This window comes from Triturus cristatus, chromosome 4_2 (assembly GCF_964204655.1).
Source record: "Triturus cristatus chromosome 4_2, aTriCri1.1, whole genome shotgun sequence".
NCBI lineage: Eukaryota > Metazoa > Chordata > Amphibia > Caudata > Salamandridae > Triturus > Triturus cristatus.
Window position 1 is genome coordinate 775,672,604 of NC_140586.1, and position 21,138 is coordinate 775,693,741.

At 41.8% G+C, this 21,138-nt stretch overlaps 1 protein-coding gene across 1 annotated transcript in view; it reads right to left on the bottom strand.

Moving 5' to 3' along the window:
- Positions 1-1,349: 1,349 nt before the first annotated feature.
- Positions 1,350-21,138, bottom strand: part of CMPK1 (cytidine/uridine monophosphate kinase 1) — a 69,680-nt gene continuing 49,891 nt past the window's right edge. The window contains exons 4-6 of the mRNA XM_085602677.1: positions 16,710-16,786; positions 16,532-16,628; positions 1,350-2,690 (exon numbers count right to left, since the gene is read on the bottom strand). Of these exons, the coding sequence (XP_085458803.1) occupies positions 2,649-2,690; positions 16,532-16,628; positions 16,710-16,786 (216 nt within the window). The 3' untranslated portion in view covers positions 1,350-2,648. The remainder of the gene's footprint in view (positions 2,691-16,531; positions 16,629-16,709; positions 16,787-21,138) is intronic.

The following is a 21,138-nucleotide window of genomic DNA, read 5'->3' on the forward strand; positions in this document are numbered from 1 at the left end:
AAGCCTTATACTGACTTCGGGTCGGTAAGCACACTGTGTTCAAATTTTGCTGCCTCCTCCACAAGGCTCTGATGGGTGGAGCCCCCGCATTCCTAAAGGACAAACTGCGGCATTACTTTCCTGCAAGAATGCTTAGAAGGCACTCCTGACTGTTCACCGCATTCATACTTACAGATTTAGTGGGAGACCTTTTCCTTTAACCCCTTCCATGCTCATGACGGAACGGTTCCGTCATGAGCCACGGTTGAGCTGTGCTCATGACGGAACCGTTCCGTCATGAGCCCGCCCGCGCTCGAACCCTTCAGCACCGCGGCGGAATTCGCCCAGCGCTGAAGGGGTTAACGCCCCATCTACATGGAATCAACTTCCATAGCATCTCCATTGCTGCTCAGACTTGGCAAACAAAAAAACCTTCTGAAGACCAGGCTGTTTTAGGCTGATGAAGTGGCCCTGTGTTGGCATAGAGCAAAGATGTACTGTGGGTAGGATTTGTGCACTACATCAAGTGGAAATAACATAACATGCTGACTGTCACACAGACCTTACAGGAACATTGCAGGAATGTGTAGGAAAGTGAAGTTTTTCCTTGGTCATCCCCCTCTCTTTGAACTCACCCGCAAAGAACACATATCTCCCTCCACAACCTGGTTGGTTTCTAAGAACTTAGTGCAGGAGGCTAGAGTAAAGAAATGTAGTACTAATATACAGTATCATGCTTCTTCTTGATATACCACTACCTAGATCCAAAAAACACTTTTGCCCCTGCATGTCTAGAGGAAAATCAAGACCGTCTTCTGTAAGTGACATGTCGTCCATATGTTATCCACTAGATGAATGGTCCCAGTTGGGAAACCACCTTACACTGCCAATATCCTTACCTTCATCCGCCTACTCTGAATTCATCCCTTTTTACCTCACCCTTTGTACAGCACTGCGCTACCAATTTGCCAGTTTCATGCTACATAAATTCACTTAGAAACATTATAAGAAACCCACAGGTTAAAAAAAAAAATAACAGCCTAAAAGAGGACATTTGCTCTACTGGGCAGTTGAATTAACCATCTTTACAGATTCCGAAAAGGTATTTTTTTTTCTGAACTTGCGAAGCTCGGTAAATGTCTTTGAGGATAGGTGCGCTGAGGTGAATCTGAAAGTAACAGTGGCAAAAAATCCCATAATTGAGTAAGGATAGCAGCTCTAATTGCAATGTCAGAACTTGGATCATCTCACAGTAGTCTGGACATCGACGTTAATTTTTTTCCAGTGCATCTAACCAAGAAGACAACATTATAATAGTAGTACAGTACACAATCCTACTGAAGAAAGTTATGTTAAGCGGAATCAATGCATCGTTTGTGGAAAAACTTTTACTTAATATATGGGTGAAGTTGGTCCCCAAAATACCCACATTTTTAAAAACAGAGGTTATACACAATAGAGGGTACAAGTACACCATCTGCATCTCTTACATGGGAGGACAGCCGATAAAAAAACATGAAGAGAAATGGATAAGATACAGCATAAAAAATAAAAGTATTTCAAAGCAATGCCTCTTGAACATAAAAAAACAATGATTTAATATCTGCTTTGTCACCCACCTCAATCTAGGACCCTGACGTGGAGTTTGTGCATCTCAACAAAATAAGTTAAATATAAGCCGTGTCACCACTTAGTATATGCGAGCAGAGCAAAACATGAGAAAGTTAGACGTCAAATATTGTATTTAAATACAAGTGCTTGCTTTTTACCAAACCTACAAGTGCTCTATGCCACTCCCCTACCCGCAAAATGAAGGCTAATGATTCACTGCACATGGACAGGGCCGGGGCTGAAATGAGCAGGGGAGGGGCCGTGATAAACAAAGAGAGGCACCGTGAATAGAGCCATGTACAGATTTTGCTTACTTTAAGTAGGCCCTTGTTTTGGCTGGACTGCTGGCTTCAACTAAAGAAAAATATATTGTAAACAATGCAACCTATATTCATCGGACTCTCCATACCCACTACATATAAGATACAGATGCTTCAATTTAAGAGGTACAACCCTTCATGACCCTGCTGGTATACAGGAAGCCACCACTAGAGGCTATGACATTTAAAGGACAGAACACCCACAGCTGACCTGATTACTCTGCGGATCACACTTTTTTTGTGTTTAATGCACAGACAGGACAACTGCAGTAGACCACAAAGTTTATGAATGCAGTATTTCCTATGTATACCTTGTGATTACATGAATAATTAGTTCTTGGCTCTGATGCCAGGCTTGCCTGATGAAGAAAGAGACCAGCTATTTCATATGACAAACTCTGCAGCCTTTGATTCATCTTTCTGAACCACAGACAAGCCTCGTACTACAGAGGACGTATGGATATTTCGATGCACTCACAGAGTTTCAGCAAATTAAAAGTTTGCTGCCAAATTCTGTAAAACTATGCACAGTTGATTAGGACAAAGTAATTTCATAGCAACGTGTGTTGAACAAACCTGACAATCAGCTAACAAACACTGCTGTCTGTAATAAGTCACACTGATACATATTAAAAGTTAAAAAAAAAAAAATTGACAGTTCAGAAAATTAATTGAAGAGTTCTAGTTGCATCTTTCGGAGATTTCAGCACAATTCCTAGGTGATGTTCCAGTGTGGAGTTAACCTTCTTTGTCGAAAATAATCTGCACTGCAGCAAACACCTGAAAACAAGAGCAATAATTAAATGTTTGTAAGTAGCAATATGCATTAGCAAAGCCAAAAACTGACTATTTTTAGACGTATGTGTTCCTGTTGTAACTGCTTTATGTTGTTTTGTTTGACTGCACTAAGATAACACATGCATTCAGACAATAACTGGGGGTTGAAGGAAAACATTCTACATCCAGCCAGTTTATAGCTTGAACAAAAATGTCTTTGAAGGATCCAAGGTCCTAGAGAAAGGATGACTTGAGCTTGGATATAGAGTTGAATATAGGATTTATTTTTATAGGAAATATCCCATCCAGGCAGGGCATGTCATTACATCAACAGCCTCTTCTTGTTTAAAAGATCACATTCTAAACCAACGTAGCTAGGCAGCAAGAGTGGAGCATATGATCTAAATACATTCTCAAGTAACCATGGCACCAGAACAACAATAAGCAGATGCCACAGTTTTATTATTAACACACGTGTTTATAATGTGTGAGAGTTGTTCTCCTTTAAGTAGACTCAGTATGCGTTTGAATATTTACCATAGTACGCATTAGAGTACGTAACAAATACGTTTATTCTATATTTAAAAGCTTGCAATAATAACGTTTTTTTCTTAACTTTTTGATTACGTAACACAGCTTTTTGAAAAGTACAAACTGGTACTTTTAATAATAAAACACCCTCTTTTACTTTTAGATGAGGTCGTTCGTATTCTTGAATGCCATAAAGCATCAACGCTTGTTGCTTACATTTCACACCAAGGAATATAAACAAATCCAACAATGTAGGAAAATAAAAACAATGACTTTTAAAAATGAAATTGCATGCTTGTGATACTTGTTCCTTCTAACAGAAAATGGTACTTTGCTCAACAGGGCGATAGGTGTTTAGCTGTGTGTTTTAATGGCAGGCTAAGGAATCTATGCAGCACTATGTATTTGCCAGACTCGCCGTATCCAAGTTTGAAACCAGCATGCAATGCCATGTTACACATCCATGAACCATATTGGGATGTGTTACGTTTATTTCTGAAACTTTAACATGTGGTTTATTGCCAATCTTTTGTAATTAGCCTGCAAGTATATATTAATAGTAATGAGGAAAAGCAGCAGGGATACACAGGTCACTTGCCCCGGTGAAAGACTGTGACCCATGGAGCGCTATCAGTCAGCTGAAACAAGTTTACGGATGAAAAAATGTAAGAATAGGTTTGGTTCTCATGCATCTCCCCCTATTTACTAGTTTTAACCTTATCATTGGCCCAGGAGACCAATATATAACTTTATATTGTCTATAAGAATCTCCACTATAATCTTTTGCAACAGTCTAGCTCCCTTAATGTAAGATTGAGCCCATTGTTGGTGTGTAGACTGCACCCCTAGATGTTGGACTGAACCCAATGATAAAGCATGCCTCCTACAGTGGGTGAAGGATCCTCTAGCCAAAATATAAGATAGACTATGACAATACGAATGGTGAATTGCCATTTTTGGCTCTACTATACTCATATGGTGTTTAAGAACATCTCAGGAGGCCGTATAGCATTTGCCCACTTAAACAAATCCACTCCCTCCCTTTACGGGTTTACATGCATAAGGACATGCCTGAAAAGACTGCTAATCCTGTTACAGGCCAAGTGTAGAAATGTATCTTCCAGAGTACAGAGGAAGACCCTGCAAAGAGCGGTTCTCAACAACGTATGCAACTATCCAATGTGTGATGAGATAAGGGATTTATAGTGACATTTTAAATTCATAGGATATCTAGGTTGTGTTGGGGGCTTTGGCCACTGGAAAAGAAACAAGCTTTTTGTAGTGATTGAGTCAGGTAGTTTTATTCAAGATGGTACAATAGACCCCACCAGGAGCAGCCAGCATGCTGCTCAGCCCAGTCAACTGTGAAGATTTGACTCCCAACATTCTGTAGGATGACATCATAGCAAGGTTCCACAGAGAGAGCAAGAACAACATTTGCAATGCAATCGGTCTCGCCTTTGGAACCTTATATGCATTTAGCCATGCAGCACATTAGCATGGGTGCTGAAACATCTACTGTTCTTTAACATGGAGGGAAAGTAGGCACCAAACTGCGTGACATGCCAGGTATGGGAACACATGGAGAGAAAATATTGCCTTTCAGCGCGAAATGGTATAGTCCAAAGCTCTGTTTCTGATATAAACTCAGGCTCTTCGGTGGTCATATCACTGAAAGTACAAGATTTGAAAAACATTTTCTACGGGAGCTCGTGGAAGACAATTTCTATGGACTGGATTCTAGAGAATGCTAAAGAAATTCTGGTATTTTACTGACATTGGCTGGTCGTTTTCGATCAAGAAAGTTGCCAGAAAATAGAAATCCCTCAGCAGAACGCAATTCTGGTATTTTACTGACCTCTACTGGCCGTTTTCTATGAAGACAGTTAAATAGAGGCAGTTGAACAGAAAAAAAAAAGTCCCTTGGTGGATGGAGACAAGGCCTAGGGCTGGTCTCCAGAGCACACAAAGTACATACACATATTAGTATATACTAAAGTATATACAAGAGGTCTCGAATGCTCCACCTCAAAAGGATGGCAACATTCCTAATTTGATTAAAAATCTGATAATAGCTTTGACAGAATGAGATAGCATAAGGCAATGCCACGACCGAGTAGGAAACCATACATTGTAACTTGAAGAAAGTCTCCTTGCTTACTTCTGCAAGCAGACATCAGATTCAATAATCAACAATAACGATAACGGGCCAATATTATTCTAATTCTGAAATGGCATACCCACTTAAAATTTCAAAACATCAATCTTATATGTTTTTTTTTTTAATAGATAAGGTGGGATAAGGTCGAAATTGTCAAACTTTAACTTCAAGTCATTGCAACAAATATGACCGGTTTGTAATATTTCTCAGCACCGACTCCCCTCTGGCAAAACACTGCCATTTGCTCCTCAGCTGTTATCTATGGCAGTTTCCTCGCAACTTGAGTGACTTCAGAATTTCCCATGTAGCTGCCCAACCACTTAAACCTGCTCTTCAACTACATAATTAAGCGCTTGGTTTGCAGGGGGAGGAACCTGCATCCCTTGTAAAACAAGGAGATGATTTTAGAAAAGGAGGGGCAAACTACTATCTTATTCAGTGTCAATAGATGCGAAAACCATTCAATGTGGTCCCAGTACAGAGCCCCCAATATCATCCTGCATTAATGGCTACTGCAGAATTTGATGATTGAAGTGTACAGCTAACAAATATTCAACAGCATGTACATGCATGTTCTCATCAAGGGAGAAGAAAAGTGCCTTCTACTGAGAATGACAACCTTCACTATCCACAACAAATTCCCCTAGCCATCCTTTAATGATCCACCAACAGAATATTAAATTGAATAGCAAAGAGGACAAGAAAAACTAGCTAGGCACACGATGCAGCCCAGTAAGTGTTTGCTTCTCTGTTTTTGGCAATTGTTGCATGGGTTGTCAGAAGAAATGTTCAAGCTAGAGCCTAGGTCCACAATTGCAATAAATGAGTCATCAGTTTTGTATTCTAAAATATGATATTTTATTGATGTAAATTAGTGTTGTTTTAGAGGGAAGTGGAAGAAGGCAATCACAGCCACACAAAAAAAATTACCTTCCAATCAATTTAGAACAGAAATTATAAACCTTTCTACCTCTGTGGACTCTCAACAAATCAGAAATGGAAAATGAGGGCCCCTACTGAATCATTGCTGGAATCCAGGAACCCTCACTGAGTCATTTTGGGAGCCGAGCACCACGGTCTAAGCAATTTCTATTGTTTCAACTTAGGAAAATACAGAAACAAGTATACATCAAACGATGAAGTATTTTATTTAATGCACAAAAATATAGAAAAACTGATTTTTTTATGGGAAGTTCAGAGCTTTACTAAATGTTGTTTTTAATCCTAACAGAGGAAGCAATATGCTAAGCTCTAGAATATCACTTTGTCTTTTTTACTCCTAATGCAAGCTTTTTTTTTTGCCTATGCTTCAATTGAGACCACTCATTGTCCATATTATACTGTGCTTGCTGCTCCAAACAATCAAGTGAAGGATACCAACTTAATTTTTTGCCTCAGATTTTAATTTACATAACAGGTTTATAATTTGACTTTTACATTTTGTTTTTTCATGTACAATTTATTAGTCTGCTCATATAATTACATTTTCTATATAGTAGCTGCAAGTCTGGGTCCATAGCCTAGATTAAATCTAATTTGGTTTGCACACGAGAAAAAAGCGACTCCGTGAAATAAAATATTTGTCTAGGATCACACAATTTGAGACCAGTTTATGGGTCAGGAGCATTTCAGTTAGGTAGAGCAGATTGTTCTGGTCACTAGACCTGCAGGTCTGAAAACATTTTTATGATTTTGAGAGGCCTGTTGGTACTCTCAAAAGCTAGCTACTCCCAAATTTGCTAACTTTTAGAATAAAGGCAAACACAGGTTGGATGTAATAGGGAAGTATTACTGGGGTTCTTAAGCAGCTACTGTTAATAGATATTCTGCTAGACTTTTGTAGTCAGTAGCAATTATTTGACTTTTTAGTTTTGAATAGGAACTGATCCATCATGCTGTTTTTCAGTAAAACAAAGAAGATGTTGTGAATACAAACTGCTTGGTATTGTAACGACATAAAACTCGAAGCAAAACCTTTACAGGAACGCCTCACCTCAGAAGGATACTCACATCATGGTATCCTACATGAGCATCTACTCAAATTTTGCGAAGAAAGCTCCAGGCTTGACATTATGGTGGAAGGAGAGGAGAGAAATTTGAGAGGAAACAAACAATCTGAATTCATGCCCCCAAATAATTCAGTCATTCTTGTTGACTCAAATTCTGTGGGACAAGTTGGTGCTACTCAACTTGGGGATTTTATTTTGCTTCTAGGAAATCACTGCTGCAAAGCAGAAGTAACCTTAATGATGAAATTTTGCATTCATTGCTATTGTTTACTGGCTCACAGCTTGTGATTAAACTGGCTCTGGGGAACTCATGTTCGCCATTAACAAAACTGCTGTCTTCAGAATAGAAAGCTGAGAGCGCACTGGATTGTCACATGGTTTAGTACAGATTATGAATTCAGTCTACATCATGCAATTATTTAATCAGCAATATGATAGGAAAAAAGAGGATCTTGCTGTCATTATTTCCAATACCTTAGCCTGCATTTCCATTGGGAGACAATTTAAGCCATAGCTAGAACCATTTAGAATCAGATTACAAGCAGCTATTTTAATCTCAAAGCAGGCAGTGCTGCAGATCTGGCACATGATAGGAAGATTACATGGAAACATTTAGACAAGTGCACAAACTCAGAGGAAGATATTTAAGATGTGCAACATCATCCCAGAATAGCCTTAATGTTAATGTGAAGCAAAGAGGCTGTCATATCCTAGAGTAACACTTTACTTTACCCAAGACATTGTTCTATCTGCCCTCTTTATCTTGCGGGCCAAACATTGAAGGAGAATAACTACTGCCTTTACCCGGCGCCACTTAAAATACAATGGTCTCCAAGTGTCAAACGTTCCTTCACACTCAGTGAATTGTATTAATGGACTGAAATTTACATTTGCATTTTCCCATTTACTACAAGTGCTTCAATTAGCAGTGACTTAGATACAGCATGTATAATTATTTAATTTGATTAACGCAACACATTGTTTTCTTTCTTACTCACGAGTTATATTTTCAGTAAGGCTGTCTGCCTATTTCATTTTTAGGTCTCGCCTTGCTATCGCGTAAGCGATTGCAAAGCGAGACTATAGAATACGGGTTTCAAAAGTGCTCCCAAAAAGCGGATTGCATGGCTAGCACGCGCACAATCACGCGCATCGTGCCGCCATGCAATCCGCCTTTTGGGAGCACTTCAAAGGGTCCGCTCCCCCAAGCGCGCGCGCGCGCGCGCCACGCTCCGCCGGGCTTATTTTTCTTTTTTTTTTTAAACTTCAAGCGCGAGGCGCGCGTGCGGCCAATGCTTGTTACTCTGAGATTCTTGTAAAATTTCAGGGAGAAATTCACTATACTGGAGGTGGTTTGGTTTCCCAATTAAAAGGCGTAGTTTCGAAAGCCTCCCTATAAAGTTAAGCAAAGGAAGAGACGTCCTTGTCTAACAGACTCTGTGTCCAAGCAGGGTGTTCATTCTGGCTCCCGCTTAATCAGGTAACGGATATGGCTTGCTTGCTGCCGGCTGTGTTGCTTCTCTGTGTGATTGCAGTGATCAGCGTAGCAGCGCGTGGATATTCTCCAAGGAGGGTCCACGAAAGTGCAATTTCATCAGCCAAGAAGAACCACGAGGGGGATCAAAGCAGAAACAAGTGACCGGCCGCCGGTATTGTGCACAGCCCTGTGAGTACTGCAAAGCTAGATTGTTCAAATGTGTGTTTAAAGCAGAGCAACCCTGAGACAAGCGGCTGCGTGTCATATAAGTGAGCCCCGGCAGCGCTAAGGTGGCCCAGGTTTAGAAACGCATCATGAAACGCAGCGTTGCTCCCTGTTAGGTGCATTGCATGACAGGGGCAGAGCTTTAAGTGGGCCGGGTCCCTCCGGGTCTCGGGTCGAGTAGTATATTTATGTCCTTAACTCTACTGATGATTATAAGCAATTAATGTAATGACTTTTCAAGTAATCCAAGTCAAGGACTAAGATTCCGTTTATATTTCCCATGTTTTACTAAATCTTGCACTCCACTTGAGTGTTAGCTATTCTCAAGATGTTTTGTTTTGGGGTGTTTTTTTCGTGCAGCTTTACTTTTATATACTACATACAGGGCTTTGAGTGGGATGGAAAAACGGGGGCGGTTTGCCTGGCAAAGGGTCGTGGCCAATGTAATTAAGGGCGTGGCTTAATACACGTCCGCTAAAAAAATCTGTGCATAGCATAGTGTGCCACCCGACTTGTATTTTGCTGTTTCTGTCATTATATACAGATATATGATACAACAAGTAGTATCATAACTACAAGAAGTCGGGGCTATTGGCTTTGTCAAAGGTTGTTAGTTACATAAGATAAATAAGCAGCAACTATGGCTTGTATATAATATTAAAAAAGATTCTACTTGTTTTTTTGCTTGCTAAAGGATCAGCGCGGCGCCCGGTTCAGGGACACCGTGCTTTGTTCGTTTGTTTTTTTAAAAACTTTATTGGTGAGCGTGCGCTCTGCATTTAGATGCCGCTGAATTTGGCCCTGAGGCAGAAAGAGTTCGTCTCGTGGCTGGAATCTTCCTCTCGGATCCAGAACAGAGATGTGCAGTGTGCTTGTTTTCGTTCTTTTATTTTTTTTATTTTATTGGTGAGCGTGGCGCCCGCTTTAAGGACACCGTACTCAGTGTTAAAGTAAAAAATAAAAAAAGAAACCGAGCGTGGTTTCCTTGAAGCAGCGCCGCGCACAAATGCTTGTTTTTTTCAGTCACCCTTCCTTCTCTTTTTCTGTTTCCCCTCCCTCTTGTTTCTGGTCCTCTCGACTGTTTTTCTCTCCCCGTCTGTCTTTTCTCCTCTCTCGCTTTCCCTTTCCCGAAGTGTCTCTGATGTGGAGACGGGGCTCCCACTGCCAAAGTACGTAAAAAATGCAGCTGCTCTTCTGAGACTAGGGTGGCATTATCTGGCCTGTAGTCACATCACAGGCTGATGCAGTGTTACATCTCCCTGCTCTTGCAGTGTTGGCTTAACACCATCACTTCAGGACAGAATAATAGTGCACCAGGGAGACAGATACACAGCTAGGAAGACTGGGTCTCACATTACCGAGTTCCTGCTTCATGCAGAGATTTGAATTGTTGGAAAAGGAGCATGAGACCTCTGGTCCCAAATGAATGGTTCTTACTGCGGCACAGGGAATGGCGTGGGCCCTTAAAAAGGAGGCTTGTTACAATGGTGCCTCTGGGGTTACTGCTTCTAATGAATTACTTGCGTATTTATTAACAATACAGCAGTGCCTCTGAAATGTTTCAAACATAGCTGGGCGCGGACATGCAACACGTTTCACTTTGCTTCGGTGATTCTGGAGAGACATGTCCAGCTTTTTGTTCAGCTGCTCTGGAAGCTGTTTCTTTAAAGGCATTGTTACGTGCATGATTGCTTTGCATAACATAACACAGCATGACTGGATGTGACATGATAAAACATAACATATTTAAGTGGAGGATAAAAGAAAGCTAATGTAGACAATTCCTCTTCATGATCGTGTGGACATGGGTACCTAGACCATTTTTCAGAAAAGAGCGGTTCAGTCCAGTTTTCAAAAGCCTTTGCAGACATAACCAAATCTAGAGCGGGTAATTTGTAACTGGAAAGTAACTGTTTCTTAGAACCTGGGTGTTTAAAAGCAGCCTATTGTTTAACAGTATTAGAAAGTACCATCGTAACCCTGTAAAACAAGCATTTGCAATTTGCATTGCATTTGGGAGAGTTTGAGCTATTGGTATTGTAAATGACAATGCCTTTTAATTATGGGTTTTGAAAACCGGCAAGCGGTGCCTAAATACTTACAATCCATGCTTACTGAATGAAGGGTGGCAGTTAAAGGGGCGAAGTTGTTGCCAGCCTTGCTTCTCATAAACAACAACTATAAGCATGAAGTACATTTACACACCACTTGCAGATTTTCAAAACACATAAAAGACATTGTCATTTACAATGCCAATAGCTCAAACTCTCGGAAATGCGAGACCTATTGCATTGCAAATGCTTGTTGTGTAATAGTACACAGCTTTCGGTGGTGTCACTTTAAGATGTATAGGCTATGCAATGATGAGAGACAGCAAAGAAAATCTGTAATTTAACACATGTATTTGGTGCTTACTTTAATCATAAGTTTTCTTCAACAAACCAACCAGCAAGGACATAATGGTACTTGAATATGAAACCAAACAAACAGTAATTCTATGTCAGGACCGGAGGCGAGGATTAAGCTCTGCTTTCTTTATTTCCATTTGCAGCAGTGTTCAACTTTATTAAACAAAAAAACATCTTTCCCGTAGTCCACAGGGGAAAGGTCAACAAAGGTGAACCAATCAACGGTTCAGGGAGACCACAGGCTTCTGGGTAACTTCCTCTATCTTTGCCTGCTCATCCAGCAGTTAAGCCATCCATGTTTCAGCTTGGTTTGATTCTTGTGGTGCGGTGTAATAACTGCTATTTTGACTTGATGATACGTTTGGGTCTTTGCAGCGCCTCTGACGCAGCTGAATAAAACAGGGGAGCGTCTTCTCATTGCTCCAGTCGCGGTGATGAAAGTTTGCCTCGGGCATCGTTTATGCATTGGCCATCAAAGGGTGCACAGAGCCTTAGGTTCATCAAAAGAGTTTCTCCCATACTATAGGTGTATATTTCTGCCCTGTGGCTTGTGCTACTTTTTCTGGATTCACCCCTCACACATCACCCCTCTGATTTAAGCCATGGACATGGAAGGAGACTACTTACAGGAGGAGTCCTTGCAGGTCCTCCCTCTCAACTATGAATTTTGAGTGGATGCCTCCATCTATCAGGTGGTTGTGGCAGCCGTGGGCACCTTTGAACAGCCGCCTCATGGAAATTGCCTACGCTTATGCTGAACCATCCTCTTCAAGGGAGCAACCCCTCCCTCCTTTAACCATGCTCCAAAGCGCAAGTCTGGCCCTGCCATTGATCTTGGTGTTTTGGGCACCTTAAGAAGGCCTTCTTGGCCAGTCCCTCTCCTGGTTCTACTGACACGGCAGGGGCTGCAGACACCTTGTCTCCCTAGGGTGGTCTGGATGTGGAGGATGAGAAGTCTCATAATGACAAAGCCGGTTCTTCCAGGCCTTGGCACACCCCCTCGATTTGCGCGGAGGACCCTTCTGATATGCCGGGCCCCTACCAGTAAGGTTGCCCAGTTTATCACAAGTCACCTTAAGAAGCCCTTGGAAAAGGAGGCTAGGGCATGCCTTAGGTCGGAGTGTCCCCACCCCTCCCTCTTGGGCAAGGTGGCAGTCACTCCAGAGATAGAGGCCCGGATGGCCACGTTTTTGCAGAAATATGCCCGTCACCACAAGAAAGGGATAGATAGGTCCTGGGAGGCCTGCCAGGACAAGCTCCTAGACGTCTGTGGCCCCATCACCAAAATCTAAGACCTGGCTGAGGAGGCTAAGGCCTCAAATACCCTCTCTCCCCTGAATCGGTTTTGGGTTGGGCGCAAATCTGCCATATAGTGTTCGCAGGCAAAGTAAATTGCGCCCTCTCAAGAGAATTGCCTCCTCTTAAAGGTTGACCCCAAACTCAGGGACCTCGCTTTCTCAGGGGCAGGCGCTGTGGCACAAGGCAGGCTCTTTGGGGAGGAATTTATCAAGGAGTCGGGCAAGTTTCTTGTAAAGTTCACCTCCCCGGACAAGGCGCAAGCTTTCAATAAGAAGATTTTTTAATCCGAAGATTTTTGTCATGGCCGGCTGTGGCAGGGGGCTCTCGTCTAGCAGCTTTCACTCCCCATGCTCTCCCAGGTATCGGATTCTACTATTCTTTTGACAACGAGACACAAAAAACCACAACTGCTGGATGGTCTTATTATAGTGCCCTTATTATTCTCTTGATAACGCGACAAAGAATCATTTCTGCTGAACGGTCGTATCACAGTACCATTAGAGATTGGAATCTATCCTAAAAATTTTAAACAACGTTACAAAGAATCAATTATGTTAAACGTACGCACGCACTAACAAGCATTCTGGAGGACAAATCTTCTGCTCAATAAACTAAATAAGGAAGAAAGGACCAAAAGTACACATCAGAACTTTGAATGTGGATCCAAGATGTTCTTTGTGCACGTGACTATTGAGCCGATGAGATTTCTGGCCCCTGTTCGAGCAACATTGAAGCCTTGAGAAAGTCACGGTGGTGACGAAACGCCCGTTGGCTGTTTTCGATGTTCTACACAACAAGGACTGGACTACCACCCACATCATAGAAAAATCAATTTATGAATGTATCAACAAATGATTATGTGCCAATCGTTGTGGTCTTGGTGTTATCAGAAAATAAATCATTTCAATGAATAATCAATTGATTTTCTTTTCGGTGTTTCCTGCAATCTCTTTTCATCGTTGTGTTTCTTTGCTTTATGGACTAATATACTTAATTGTACGTAAAATCATTTGGAGTGCTGGGGTTCTCATTTTAAATACATTGTACAAGTCACTCTGTGTCTTGTGTTATTGATACTCTGGGTAGTGGGGTATCTTACCCTGAGTGGCACCGATTGTACTTACGGTTCTAAAAATAACTATGTTAAATTCACTACAATAGCCCAGTGTCTGGTGGTGTTTTGAAGTGCGACCTTGTATCCACCACTACCTTGTGTGGCTCTTTGTCCTTTGCTACCAAGTGTTGGATGAAGGACAGGATCAGCTGCAGTATCTTCCTCAAGATGGACAAAATGTCGGAAGTTCGCTACATAAACCATCTAGGGGTTACCAAATCCAAAGTTCTGGCGAACCTGGCCAAAGAGTTTTGGACGTTCTGTCTCCACCACAGTGTCTCAGTAACAGCGGAATGCCTTCGCGGGCGTCCAATCTGATTGCGGACTGGTATTCCAGGACATGGTCTGACATTAGCCTTTGGCAGTTAGATCTGCGAGTCTTCGGAGACTGCAATCCCTTTGGGGATCTTTTTGTTTCCCGCCTCAATCATCAACTCCCCAAATATTTCACCGGGAAGCCGGACAATATGGCTGCAGCGACGGATGCCTTCCTCCAAGGCAGGTCGCTAAAGAAGGTTACACCTTTACGTCATGCTCATGTACCTCTCAGCCCAGATCCGCAGACAATAGGCAAGGATGGTTTTGATCATGCCTTACTAGAGATCAAAAGTGTGGTTTCCAGTTCTTCCGGAACTTTCCTGGGATTCTCCAATCCTTCTAACCTCAAATCAGGGTATCCTCTGGGACTCCAGGGCGGTCTTTATCCCCTGGTCCTTCAAGGTCGGATGCCCCTCATGGCCTGGCGGATTTCAAGCAACGTTGGAGACTCCAACGCCTTTCACAGGAGGCTGAAAGAATCTTGGCAGCAGCCTGGGCAGACGGCACAAATAAGCGATACAGGTCAGATTGGTACAGATGGGTTGGTTGGTGTCTTCAGAACTATCAGGATCCTATGCGGTGCAAGGTGGTCCACATCATCAATGTTCTAGTTTCTTTGGCATATAAGGGGTTGGCCTACTGTACAATGAACTCCTACAGGATGAGCAATCTCTGCGGGTCATGCACCCACCCAAGGAGCATCAGTGGGTGAACATCCTTAGATATGTAAGCAGATGAGGGAATTGCCTGTTACTCCCCCCGCAACCCAGATATTCCAAATTGTGGGATATTCACAAGGTTTTATCTCTTTTTAAGATGAGACAATCGGACAAATATTTGTCTCGGAAGGCATGGTCAGCAAAGCTCGCCATGCTCTTATGTCTAGTTTCATGTAGGAGAGTATCTAATTTACGAGCTTTATAAGTCTCTGGACGGGTCTGGACCCCCAGGGGGTCACTTTTCATATTTCTAGGCACACAAAGTCAGATTCCAGGGTGGTGTCATACCCTGCCTTCGAGAAGCATTCCAATTTGTGTGTGGTTCGTTGCCTGAAGGCTTATGAGAGCATGACGGAGGAGCAACGGGCTCATGGTGAGCGGCAGCTGCTGCTAGCCCTCAAGAAACCTTCTGAAGCAGTCACTCCTCCCACCATAGCCCGCTGGATGAGATGGGTCATGCAAGAAGTGGGCATTGATGAGTCGCACTTTGGGGCTCACTCAATCAGAGGTGCAATGAATGGCCTCCAAGGTGTTGTCCATGGGGGCTCGCCAAGAGGACATTATTAATGCCGCAGATTGGCCTTCGGATTCCATGTTCAATATTTTATTTTTTTTCGAGGTCATGGCTTTTTTGGTGATAGACAAGCTTTGAACGAACATAATCCTCGCCCATGGTCCGGACATAGAATGAAAAATATCCTAGTAGACATTAAGGATAAGTTTCAGTTCTATTAAGGACACACAGGCAATTATTATTCCTGCCTGGAGTTCCTGAGACTCTGCCACATTCCCAATCAAGGGGTGCTCATGGTTGTGGTGTCCCAGCACCTCGTCCAGCGCAAGTATAGCCTTAAACTTCCTTTGTTGGTTTTTCATAAAAGTTCTATATTGACTCATGTTTTCTCTGCTGAAGCAGCATCGTAATACAGCTTTGTTTACATGTGCATTGTTTTGCTTGCCCAGTTATATTTTGGCTGCACGGCGTTCACAAGTTCAGGTTCATACGTCTTTATCTGAATTCTCATACGTTCGGAAGCATCTAAAGGAGTTTTGTAATATGTAAAAGGGTTGCAGTCAAGAAAGAGGAAGTTACCCAGAAGCCTCCTGTCTTTGTGGTCTCCCAGAATTGTTGATTGGTTCACTTTTGTTGACCATTCCCCTGTGGACTATGGGAAAGATATTTTGTTTAATAAAGTTGAACACTGTTGGAAAGGAAAATAAACAATGGAGAGCATAATCCTTGCACCCGTGTCCTTAATAGAATTGAAACTTTCCTTTATGTCTACTAAGAAATTTTTCATTCTCCTTTTACTACATTTGTGTTCTCTTTTGGTGTGGCATGAGTAAAAGAACATTTAACCAAATTGAGGGTCGCTTTTAACCGAAATTTAAGGTCACCTTTAGTGTGATCCAGACTTGTAACAGTAAACCAAAAAACAAACACCACAAAACTGGCTGCACAAGTCTATGGGAGTAATCCAGGATCAGTAAAATGGTTTGAAACAAACATATTTCTTGCAGTTTTGTTTAATTTCAATAACCTCGCCCCCAAGTGCTGTTAAGGAGTAAAACACCAAACTTGCCTCATCCACCGATTTGGAAGCATCTACCTTCTTGACTTTACCGTTTTTTTCGTATTGGTCAATTATGGGCTTTGTTGACCGCAGATAGGTTTGGATTCTATGAACAAAATAACACTGCATTAGAAAATGAAGAGAAAAAAATGGATGCTACAGCTAGACATTTAAGCAACTGATTTACCTCTTTTCTAGGCTTTCTCGATTGTCGTCAGTCCTTCCACTGCTCTTTCCTCGCTCCAGACAACGATCAATACAGGTCTAGCAACAAATAGAGAATGTTTTGTAAAAGACAATTCATGACATAACAGTACAAAAGTCCTTCTTGCAAAGCCACCAAAATACCAATATTGCCTTTAAATTTGAAAACAACAGGAATTAAAGTTTTTAGCTTAGGATACTCTTATTTAGTTACAAGCCACCCAAGACAAACTCAATTCTAGCAAACTTAAAAGGCACAGACAAAGAATATTGGCAATAAGTGAACAGATTACATATTTAGATGCAAGTTAAGAATGCATAATTTGGGCACTAGGGTATTTATTTTACTTTTGAAGCAACATTTTATCATTGGTTTTAACCCTGCAAAGATGAACATCTACATGAATGACGTACAATTTAGATAATAATAAAGAAAATGCTGAAGGCCATGTAGAAGGAAGATAAGGATCCCTGTGGCTCTTCTCTGTACAATTCCTCACTGCATACCTGCTCTAGTTGCCAACCAAAACACCACTACAGCTTTAGACTGCTTTTCAATGCACAATTCATTTAAAATCAGTTGTCATGTCTTTGTTGAACTCGAATGACACGCTATTTCATTAAGTTCTAAGCTTTGGATATCATTTGTCTTGCATTACATTAAGACCAGCATAATATTGTCTATTTTTTTCCTCGATTCAGCACTTGCACTTTTCAAGTACTTTATGTCAGAATCTCACACTGGGATTCCCAGTATAGGCCGATTCATGTTAGTTGGAATTTTATTGCCAGATACTGGAAGTTTACATCCATACGCTGCTAGGTAGGAGGAACGTTTTTCTGGGAAGTGGATCAGTCCAATGGTCTAAAGTTTGAATTTGGAGAGAAACAGGTTGATCTTCAGTCCTTTCCAGAAGTTCATGTTTGGATTTAAGACATAAATTGGAGGGGACAGAAAGGAAAATCCACAGGGAAGATACACTAGCATAATACTGATACTGTTATGAGCCTGAATGTACCCCAATACAGGCATAGGTAGTTGCACGACATTTTACCTACATTTGTCCTACCTTGCTCTACATAACGGCTCCGAAGCTGACCTTTTACCTAGTTGGGTGCCAAATAAATGTGTGGTTTTCTTCAAAAACTAGCCTCCTTTTTAATGCATGAGGATTCTTGGTATCACAGCAGGATTACCATCTTCTGCATAATAACTTTATACAAAAGTGAACACTTTCATCATCCTTGGCCGACAAGCCCACAGTACCATGATACATCTAGGTAGAACCCCTGAGGGTACCTTTCTGGTATACAAGTACCACATCTTCGCTGGGCAAACCATAGGAGAAGCTTCCACCCCGACACAAGACGTTAAAGACCATGCACTAAGACACTCCAGCACGCAGTGGTCTGACATTCCTTGCGGGTTGTCCAACTCAAGACCAAGACGGGGTCCTTCGTTCTCTCCAATCAGGTAATGAGGTTGGCTCTTTTCTAAGGGGATTCTTGCCAATACACAGGAATACATGCTAGGTAAACGTTGGTACATATAGTTAGGGCTTGCATCGTAGGAGTACTCATGATTACTGCCTTGCTTCCTGCATATATACACTGTTTTAGCACCATGGTATAATTCTACCTTTTATTTTCTCTGTTGGTGCTTATAATCGTATAGATCTGTTTCTATCCAATGGTTGTTGCAGCATACGTATTTTATACTAGAATGATGCTGATTCAATAAATATTTTTTGAAGAAGTCCCCATCATTTATTCTGTGTACCTCTCTAAGACGAAATGAGTATGAGTGACTAAGTGAAAAGTACTGTACGGTTTCCACGATCCCTGAGGGGTCAGGGTTGTCATGTTCGAGAGCTGCCAGAAACATTTCGCTCCTTGGTAAGGTTGTGGGGCTTATAGCGGCACTGTGAGCTGGCTGGTCTACAGACGAACATATCCTTTGGGTGTGCCTGGAATCAGTTTGAACACCAAACCCTCAGTTTATGTGGTCAAACACGCAGATCCTATAAAGATTTGTAGGAACTACATGACAATACTTTTGCTAAAGGTGGGACAGAAAGTTTAGGTGCGGGGTAGGTCAGTAACATATCCATAGCCAGGTTAGCTCCCTGGGACCAAGCTCCCTATACAATTGTTTCATTGGTAACTATAGAGTTTTGAAGGCCATGGGGACTTGGTTTGAACTCTCCGGTACAATACGTGGGGGGCTGTATGGTTACATAACAGCTGCGGTTGGACCAGAACTGCAGCATAGTTATCAGCATATATTGGAATCAATGCAACGATTTGAGTGTGACAAGATTACTGTGATAGTTATAGAGATCCTGCAAGGAACCGACCGTGGTGGGAGGGGGGAACGGAGTGGAAGAGAATCCCATTCAGAGGTCTTAAATGATAGAGGGACAGAAGCTAAGTTACCACATTGATTTAGGGGGAAAATATTGAATCAGTATCAACGTGAACTCCAAGGTCCTGGGCCTACTTTTATGCAGGTGGTGAACCCAGAGCAGGAGAAAATGTGAATGGGAGAGGCAGAAAACATTACTTTGGCCTAAATGGCTATGTATTAAAATGAAGAACTAACTTCAATCCACCTAACGTGTTATTACAGTAGCAGCATGGTTAGAGAAGCAGTTCTTAAAAACACAAAATAGGTGACTTAAGGGAATTTAAAGAAATCTAAAAACATAGGCGGTTGCTAGATCACATACACATTTTCCCTAGTTTCTTTATCAGTTTTACTTTTTTTAAATTTTTTTTATTAAAAGTGAACAGTTCCAATATTATATGACCCTGATGAGTATCGATCTGCTCACAAGATGGTGAATAAAAGAACCAATCCCCAGAGAAAGCAGCAACGTCTACAGAAATAACCTTTCAACTCATTACATGAAAAACTCTGCAGGAGAAATCCAGCCAACAACATACGAGTTAACAAGCTAACTCAAAATACGTAGTCAGTGGCTAGCTAAGTAAAAAACAAAACAGAAAAAAGGGCGACTTCTTGAAGTAACAATGACAAAAAAACATAAGGAAAGAACTTCAAACTGTGCCAATGGCCAAGACTCGAAATTCTACAGTGAGTAATAGCCTAACCAATAAAAGTGGATGCAGCATTTGATTCAAGGATATTTCCCTCCTCAGAAGCTCAGACACAAGCAACATATGATAGTGACTTCCAAACACTAAAATCTCAGAGCATCCCTGTAACTCTCCTACATCCACCATGGCTTCTGTTTTTACCCTAATTTTTTGTGTCGCTTTTCTCCCAGAAATCTTCTAGTCGTTGAGGAAAGAACAACAGATACGGGTTAGGGTAAAGGGTGTTGGGTCGTGCAGCAGTAAGTGGCTGTCTGCAGTGCAGAAATGATGCCTTTTACCTCCATGTTGTAAACCTTCTCCTTGATAAATTAATTTTTTTAACACGTTTACACTTTTTTTTCAAACTCTAATGGGCGGTGCTTCCCTAAGACTTCTCTAGCCAGAGATGCGAGGTGCAGGAAGTGAAAAAGACACATACCAGGATGGGCCCATGACTGGTCTAACGCTGGTCTGAAAAATTCTCTCTGTGATGACAATAGGCCCATTAAGTACCAGTATGCAGTCTCACCCATGAAGGTGAAACTGGTGCACATAACGCATCCTAACCACATAAAACCTCTTGTAGAAACTCAGTATGAACAAGCCTTTATTTGACGTTTAGGCACTGTGCAGATGTTTTGATGTTAGTAACACTATACAGAGGATCTCTTTGACATGGTGCAGGAGGGAAACTTCATAGTGTGTGTGAGAAGGCATAGCATGAAACTAGTGCGCAACAAAGAAAACAATAAAACTTATAAAACACATGCATTGTTGGGGTGCTAGGCAGCGGTGTAACGCAAAATGATGGGCCTGCTCTGTAGAAGGTGTAGGATCCCCGCCTACCTTAATTTCTCACATCTCACAAATATTCATTAGCTTTGGGCTGAATTGGGGCCCACTGTGTGTTGGAAGGGCTGTGCTGTATGGGCTGCAGGGGCCTGTTTTACACACTTGGCGCTAGGGTAATGTCAGAATCAAAGCAGGTTTTAAAGGTGGTGGGCAGCAATGAAAAACAAAAACTCACAAAGGACCTTGATAGCTGAGGGTGGTAGAGTAATTACAGACTGCACGAAAGGTGTAAAGATGCTGAAAACAATTATAAAACAGCAGGCTAGAGGGTTCTGGCTGGCTGTTACCTCTGTCACCTGGTATTAATGTAGGTATATTAGGAATCACAGTTTTCTTAAGCCTCTGTAGGACTAATGAACGAGGCACACATGGCGTCCTCGGATGACCCCCATATCCTAAATACCACTTTGTTTTCTGCAACTCTTGTATCGTTACTGTATTTCAAAACAGTTTGACAGCCC